The sequence below is a fragment of the Macrotis lagotis genome, chromosome 7 (genome assembly GCF_037893015.1).
Source record: "Macrotis lagotis isolate mMagLag1 chromosome 7, bilby.v1.9.chrom.fasta, whole genome shotgun sequence".
In the NCBI taxonomy this organism is placed as follows: Eukaryota; Metazoa; Chordata; class Mammalia; order Peramelemorphia; family Peramelidae; genus Macrotis; species Macrotis lagotis.
This window is the reverse complement of record NC_133664.1, coordinates 209397319-209406066: the sequence shown is the minus strand read 5'-3', so window position 1 is coordinate 209406066 and position 8748 is coordinate 209397319. Positions and strand designations below refer to the sequence as shown.

The 8748-nt window shown below is 35.9% G+C and overlaps 1 protein-coding gene across 3 annotated transcripts in view; it reads right to left on the bottom strand.

Moving 5' to 3' along the window:
- LOC141493391 (maestro heat-like repeat-containing protein family member 1) overlaps positions 1-8748 on the bottom strand; it is an 86438-nt gene that overhangs the window by 35848 nt on the left and 41842 nt on the right. For all 3 annotated transcript variants that reach the window (XM_074194665.1, XM_074194664.1, XM_074194667.1), the window contains 4 exons: positions 4305-4427; positions 3772-3924; positions 2831-2950; positions 2320-2399 (listed from right to left, as the gene is read on the bottom strand). In XM_074194665.1, coding sequence (XP_074050766.1) covers positions 2320-2399; positions 2831-2950; positions 3772-3924; positions 4305-4427 — 476 coding nt within the window. The remainder of the gene's footprint in view (positions 1-2319; positions 2400-2830; positions 2951-3771; positions 3925-4304; positions 4428-8748) is intronic.

The following is an 8748-nucleotide window of genomic DNA, read 5'->3' as shown; positions in this document are numbered from 1 at the left end:
ACTATTAACAGCTATTCTTTGAATACTTTCATTCAACTAATTGCAAGTTCATTTAAGAGTATTGCCATCTAAATTACATCTTTCCATTTTTTCTCCACAAGAATAATATATTTTATCAAACATTTTGGCAAAACATAGGTAAATTATTTCTACAGCATTTCCCTGATCTAACATTTTCAAAAATTTGTCCCCCCAAAATGGAGCTAAGATTAAAGGAGCTATTCTTAATGAAGTCATGGTGGAACATTGTCATCTCTGATTCCTTTTTGACATGGTCACTAACCAAGTCTTTAATAATCAATCATTCAGGAATTTTCCCAGAAATAAAAAAGCCTAATTCACTGGACTATAGTTATAGACTTGATTCCCTAGTCTTCTTTAGGCAGCTGGTGACAGTGGAAAGAGCATTGGACCTAAGTCAAAAAGACCTGACTAGGCTCCACCTAGCTACCTCATAGATACAGACAATAACCTGGAAAAAGAGGCTGATAAGGAAACGAGGAGAGAACATTGAAGAAAGATTGGTCAACATTATCAAAGCTACAGAGAAATTAAAAACTGAGAAAAGGTCACTGGATTTAGCTATTAAGATATACCTGGTGACCTTAGAGAGAACAGTTTCAGTCAAATGGTAGAGTGAGAAGCCAGGCTGCAAGTTATTGAAAAGTGAGAGGATGATGCAGTTGTAAAAATAAGTTGTTGATATTTTTTTCTAAGAGGTTGTCAATGAATATCATGGAAAGGTAGAGGGTGATAGCTTGAGGAGATCTTAGCATGTTTATAGGTAGCAGAGAGAGACAGTGTATATTAAGAGATTCAAGATTAGAAAAAGAGAAAGGATGATTACTGACTCAAGCTCTCAGAGGAAAAAGGGATAGGACCAAGGGCACAAGTACAGGCTTTAACCTTGGCAAGAGCAAATTATTGAATTGTGTAGAGGACAGAGTGTTATTGGACATGGGATAAGGAAAAACCTGAGTTCAAATACAGCCTCAGACACTAGTTATATGACCCTGGGCAAGTCACTTAATCTTTGTTTGCCTCACTTTCCTTATCAGTAAAATTGATTAATAGCATCGACTTTACAGGGTTTTTATGAAAATCAAAGGGAATAATAATGATGAGACACTTAGTACCACATCTGAAACTAAGAGTTATTTTATATGTTAGTTATTATTATAAATATTATTTTTTCCTCCAAAGCTTGAGCAGAGGAGAGGATAAGTAATGATGTTGAAGGGATCTGAGACATAGAATTGGGAAATAGAGGATCATGACAAACATTTTCAAATTTTTTTTGGCAAAGTATGACTCGAGGTTTCTACTTAGAGAGTGAGGAAAAAGTTTGATATAGAAAGAAAAACTAGAAAAGATGCTCAACTGAACTAGATAGGGAGTCCATCAGGGAAGAAGATTAAAAACAAATGTTAGCACAAATAGAGAAAAAGCACAAATTTGTAGTGGAGTCAGTCGATCCAGTTTTGTGATTCCCTTTGTGATTCAAAGGCATATGGCAGCATGAGCTATTAGTTCAGCTGTTTCAGCTGCAACCAACTCCTAGTGAATCTAAAAACATAGGTGCAGAGATTAAGTCTGTGAGCTGGGTACTGAACCCGAAAGAGGAGGAAGAATGACCTAGAGGAAGACAAATAGTTGCCACCAGTATCTAGATAGAATTGGATAAGGTAAACCTAGAAAAAAGATTACAGAGTGATGGTGGCAGAAGGATCTGAAAATGGCAGAAAGGAACAAGAATGTTCCTACCTATTTCCCTGGCCAAATGTATTTCTCAGGGAGCAGAAAAGAAGTTGCATTCAGTGTGGGAGAGTTTGGCCAGTGGTGCAGTATTTTCTGGGGAGAAAGGGAGGAAACCAGAATTCCCTAATTATTTTTAATTTAATTGACTTTATTCTGAACTTAAGAAATAAGCATTTCCATAACATAGTGGAAGAGGAAAAAAAAGATGATTTCATGTGAAACTGCAACTCTATTATGTACAACTCAAATAGATTTTCCTAATTATAAGAAGATGGAAAAGATATGAAAGGAAGAGGTCTAATTCAAAGGTCAGTTTGTTAACAGTTAGAATGGAGTTTCAGTTTCCCTCCCTCTCACTTATTAGAATCTCTACAAATGAAGCAAAGATTGTGTTGACAATTACCAACTTGGAACACTATGTCCCAAGGCTTGGTTATCTATCTATTCATGGAAGTAGAGTCTTCTCTATTTGCTGGGGACTGAAAGAGAGGAAAGGGACTGGAAAGAAAGAAGAAAACAAAAAGCACTGGAGGGAAAAGGGGTGATCTTCCTTGACATTACCTGAAATTTGTGATAACCATCATTGCCTTCTGTCTAATAGGACTGGAAATAGAGGTTGATGGCTCCTGTTTTATCAGTTCCTGTGACTCCCCCAGGGAATAAGAGTAAAAACAACATACATCATTTTTCTTCCATTTCCCTTCTCTTCCCTGCCATTTCTCTGCATCCCAGCCTCCAACTCCCAAAGAAAGGATAGGGAATCCAAAGGCTCAGACTTTTCCCAGAATTTTTAGGATCAGACTCCACAAACCACCCCTCACTAGTTAATTCCACAAGACCAAAGATAGGGGAGAGGGACAGATAGCACAAATTCTTTTCCAAAGGGAAAACTGAAGTAATCGCAAAGGTTCCTTTGACCTGAATTTCATAGGGTTTAATAAAGGGCTCAGAAGTCAAGAATAGAAAAGGTAAGAGGTTCAGGCATCCAGGCTCTTGGACCTATATCCAAAATCATATTTTTTTATGATAACTGATTTTGGCCTAAGAGGCTAAGATGTTAGAACTGACTCACCATCATGAAGTATACCATCTTTATTTTGTAGGAGAAATAGAAGTCTGGCTGGTCCAGACCTTCCAAGTTGCTTGTTAACTTGACCACGGAATTCAGGTAATTTAGCTTCAGGTCCTTGTCCTAGACCAACCATCAGAGTCAGATTTCTCCAGAGTGGGCTCTGGGTAGCATATATATAAATATATATATATATATATATAAAAGCCCTTTGGATATTTATAAACATCATTTGTGGGTCATTCAAAATTATCAACTTAAAAATTAGTCTGCTATATTATATTTTGTGAAACAATTAATTAATTTACCCCTAAAAAGCTCCTAGATTCATTGAATTTCGAGTCCTTCCTGCAGTTGCTGTGGTAGCCCAGACCAAATGATTTCAAGGGCCTTGTCAGATCAGCGGGCCAGAGGTTCCCTGCTCCTGCTCTAACCCATCCCTAACCTTTTCCACACCATTTACAATATATGAGACCTTATCAACCCTCACAAAGCTCCAGCCTCAGTACCAGAAGCTAAATCAAGGAATCCCACTCCCTGCAAACTCTGCTTCAGGTGTCCTCATCATAGTAACTCTTGAAGATTTTAAAAAAGCACTTTCCTCAAAACGGCCTTGAGGTATGAATTTATAGATAAAAAAAACTGAGGTTCAAAGAAGTTTATATACTTTTAAGAGGTTCAACAGTTAATAAGTAATAAGTGTAAGAGACAGGATTTGAATTCAGGTCTTCCTGATTTCAAATCCGGTATTTTTTATACTATAACCTGCCCCACATTCTACAAAATCATTACTTACTCCAAAGGCCTACCCTAGGCATCTAGATTCAAAATGGAGGCTGTAAACACACACACTATGGAGTAACTATAGGCAGTAGAGTCCTACCCTTATCCACCTAGCCTTGGGCTAGGTTCTACTGGAAAATTAGGGTTAGATGGGGCTTCACCTTTTGTATGATGCAATTTTCATAATGATTTATTATTATAGATAAGATGGAGTCTACATCAGCACCAATATAAAAATTGATCTCTTCAAAAATCCTACTATAGGCAATGTAGATAGTGTTGCAAATTTTTATCCACTCTTTCTTCTGAAGTTCCTGTTGAAGAAAGAGAGAAAGCTAAATTACTTTTGATTCATTTTCTTCATTACTCCCTCTTGCCATCAGTATTGTATCTCCTAGCACTTTTGCCTAAAAAACCAAATGACTTTTTCCTACTGCCTAATGGAAAAACTGATATTCAGGGAAGAAATAGAATCTACTCAGAGGACAAGGAAGAAAGAACATGTTTCCAAGAGTCTGAAGCTTGTGTTGGTGGTACTAATAGAGGCAGGAAAGTTAATGACAGAGGTCCCTAGGGTAAGAGGTCCAAAGTGGAATGTTAGAGCCACAAGAAAATAGGAACGGTGTAGTTATGGAGCTATGGTATGGAGATTTGGAAGTCATCAGAAGACATGGGGTTCCCTTATGATGATTACTTTTTTGAGAACAAGGACAGGGGATGTATCCTTATCAGTGAGCATACTGCTGTAATCTTCAAGCACGTTGAGGACTGTCTTAAGATGGCCGGTAGCCACAATACTAATAGCATCGCCAATGCCCTGTAACAACATCAAAAAACAACAACCCAACATCCTCATGAGTCCAGGCACATCAACAGATATTTACTATATGTCTATATTGCAAAAGTACAAGGGAGGAGGTGTGGATAAAAGAAAGGAAGACATAGTTTCTCTTTGTCCTTTGGAAACTCCACTTACAATTTTTTCTTTACAATTTTAGTAATCTTAACAAAAACAAAATTCAAAAAATCCTTATAACTATAGGGACTAGACCTGGGGTTTTGCTAGTATATATTTCCAGATGGGGAAACTCCCTTTAACAATACAAGTTGGCATGATGGACACAACTCATTCTATCAGTACAATAATCAGGGACAATTTTAGGGGATCTGTGATGGAAAATATCACTTGTATCCATTACATATATAATATTTAATATATATATGTATCCATTACATATTATATGAACTGTGGAATTTAAATGAAAATCAAAATTTATTATCTTCACTTTTTAAAAGTTGTCTTGTGTAGCACATAATTTTGCTATCTCTAATGTTTTCTTTCTTCCTTTTGGATCTGACTCTTCTCTCATAACAAGTTCAATTTTGATCTATGCTTATCATGGTTACAAATGTAAAGCCTCAGATTGCCTTCTGTTGGGGGAAGGAGGGAGGGGAGGGAGGGAGAGAGAAAAATTATAAAACTTAAAACCTAGGGGAAAAAATGATTGCATGTAACAGGGAAACAAGTAAAATAGCTATATAATAAAAAAATGCAGTTCGGCATATTCTCTGAAGTCTATGACCACAAAGAGTTGTCCAAAGGATTGAGAGGAGAAGTGACTTGCCTGGGATCATATATGTGTTAGACATACTATTTGACAGCAGATATTTTTGTCTTGAAGATGAGCTGTCTACCAGTTATACTAATCTATTCACAATTTTTACAGTTAAAATTTTAAAATTCATTATTCACAATTTTTAAAATAATTGAATAAAGACCTTTCATCTATTTATAGTTTCTGATCTCTTTTTAATAATTCTCACTGTTTGATTTTCTTTATAGTCAGTGTATTTGCTATTCTTTGGAGTCTTTCTTTGATTTACATTATTGATTTACATGATTACATTATATATTTACATATATTTGCATCCTCAATTTTTTATGTAGCAGGTGTGATCAGGGCAACTGCTAATTCATTTGATGTATTAGAGTATTTTCTATGGAGCTGGACATGGGCACTATCCCTTACTGAGAGATATGTAACCTCCTTGCCTTGCTAAGCAACACAGAAAACTCCTCAGATTGTTACCCTGATGACTAGGAGTATGGGTGTGCCTTTATATACCAAGGGGATCATGGAAAGAGCACTGGATTATATGTCAAAAGGATCTTATGGTAAAATCTAATTCTGTGACTTCCCACTTATGTGACCTTGAACAAATCACTTTTCCTCTGATCTCATTTTCTATAAAATTAGGTTGTTGACTAGATGAGCTCTAAAGTCTCTTCCCATCTTAGAGATTATAAGGACTTTTCCATATTTGGTATTTGCTCTTTTTTTCTTCAATTACATATAAAAAAATTTTATATTTATTTTTCTAAAATTTTGAGTTCCACATTCTCTTCCTTTCCCCCTTCCGCCATTCTCCTTCCCTCATTAAGGTATCAAGAAATTTGATATGTTATACATGTACAATCATGAAAGACTTATTTTCATATTGGTCAAATTGTCAAAAAAACCAAGAAAAATAAAGCTTTTAAAAGTGTGCTTCAATCTGCATTTAGATTTTATCAGTTCATTCTCTAGTTTTCATAGTTTTCATTTTAAGTCCTTCAGAATTGTTTTGGAACATTGTATTGCTGGGAATAGCTAAGTCATTCACAATGGCTCATTTCACTGTTTCTGTATATAATATTTTTATGGTCCTGCTCATTTTCACTTTGTATCAGTTCTATAAATCTTCCCAGAATTTACTGAAAGTATCCTGCTCATCATTTTTATAGTACAATAGTATTCCATCATAATCATATACCACAGCTTGTTCAGACATTGATAGGCATCCCTTCAATTTCCATTTACAAATATTTTTGTACATGTGGGTCCTATTCCCTTTTTCATGATCTGTGATATGGACCTAGTAGCATATTGTTGAAGCTAAGGGTATGCAAGTTTTACAGCCCATTGGGATAGTTTTAAATTGCCCGAATGGTTGAATCAGTTCTCAACTCCACCAACAGTGCATTAGTGTCTCTATATCTCCAAATCTCCTCCAATAGTTGTCATTTGTCTCTTCTGTCATATTAGCCTATATTATAGGTATTAGGTGTTGGTCTTGTTTTAATTTACATTTCTCTAATCAGGAGCATTTAATCATATAATATAGGTAGTTTTGATTTCTTTGTCCGAAAACAGCTTGTTCATAACCTTTGACTTGTCCATATCTGGAACATAATTCTTCCTCCTTCATCTTTGCCTCTTGGAATTCATGGCTTCCTTTGAGTTATCTATAGGATATCTAGCTTGATATGATCAATAGGTAGCTGGAGATGTGGGACTGGAACTTAGGAGGGAAATTAGGACTGGATAGACCTGGGAATCATCTACATACAGATGAACCACAACTAAATCAGTTTGGTTGGAATATAAAATGTAAGAACAGAACAATGTATTATCAGTTTATAAAGGTCATCTAGAATCAGATTCTCAAGGGTTTTAAATGAATACTAGAAGATTTTGCATGGAATCCTAAAGGAAATAGGGAATTATAGGCAGGAGAGTGACATAGTGAGATCAGCTTTTAAAGAATTTCCCTTTGACAACTTTTAGAGGATGGTTTGGAGAGGAGAGAGGAGAGATGTCGGGAGACCAAACAGGCAAATATTTCATTAGGCCAGGAGAGAGCTAGTGAGAGTCTGAATTAGGAACATAAATGGAGAGAAGGAGGAGAATATGAGAGATGTTGTAAAGGTATAATAGACAAAATTTGGCCAAATGGTTTTCACAACAAGGTTCAATCTAATTCAATCTAGCTATGGTCTTAAGTATTAAATGTGTTTCCTTTAAGCAATGTTACATACTTTGCTCATTTGGTTATTGATGTTTTTTAATCTGCTCTGTTCTGTTACATAATAATCCATCTCCCAATCTCATGCCTTTACCCAGGTTCTCCCCTATATCTAGAATGATTTCCTTCCTCACTTTCTCACTTGACATGAAGCCTCTAGCTCAGATAAGAGGCTGTCACCTAATTTGGTGACTCTTCTGATTCCCCTGGTTCTAGTTGTGATGTCCCCAAACCACCAAAAATAATAATTTTTTAAAAAAATTCAACCAAAACACCTTTTGTATTTATTTTGGGTGCATGTATACACATTAGGAAGCAAATCTTACATCTAAGTACTTATATGGGTTGGGAAAGAATGAAGAGAAGAAGATAGTTCCTAGGTTGGGAACTTTGTTAACTCTCTCCAAAAAAACCTATTAAAATGTAAAGATTGGCTCTAAACTCAAGGGATTTTCAGAACTGGAATAGACCTCAATGATCTTCTCTAATCCAAATACATCATTATACTATTAGGGAAATTAGACTTAGCAAGGGGAGATAACTTCCCATCATTAGATATTTGATGATAAAAACATCAACCAGAACCCAAGACTCTAGACTCCTTCTTTAGAGTTCTTCCCACTATACCACACTGCTTCCCTGAATGTAGAGCACCTTGAATCTACAGGAAAAGGGAGGATTAGCATGAATCTCCTAAATCAAGGAAGATAAGCATGTATCAAATACTTTCAAAACCCTACAACTACTCTGTTGGTCAGAAGGTAGAATGACCTCATTGACTCATTTTCAGAGAATGATATATTCATGCATCTAAAGCTGGAAAAGATCTTGAGTCATCTAGTCAACTCCATAATTTTATAGATGGGGAAACTAAGGCTCATGGAAATAAAATAAATGGTCACATAGCTAATAAATGTCAATGGGAGAATTTGAACCCAGATCTTTTGGGCTCCAAGTCCAGTACTATATAACCATGTCTACATTATACTAACCCTCAACAATTGGATCACTGAGTCATTTATTCATTAGTAGATATTCATGTATTAACACAGATTAGTTTATCAAATTAGCTAGCTATCACAAGACACAAAGTGAAGTACTAGACAATGAAGGTGAGAATTGGAATGTAAGTCAAATAAGGTTTTTATTTTTTTTATTTTTTGCAAGACAATGGGGTTAAGTGACTTGCCCAAGCTCACACAGCTAGGGAATTATTAAGTGTCTGAGGCTGGATTTAAACTCAGGTTCTTCTGACTCCAAGGTCAGTGCTCCATCCAGTGTGCCACCTAGCT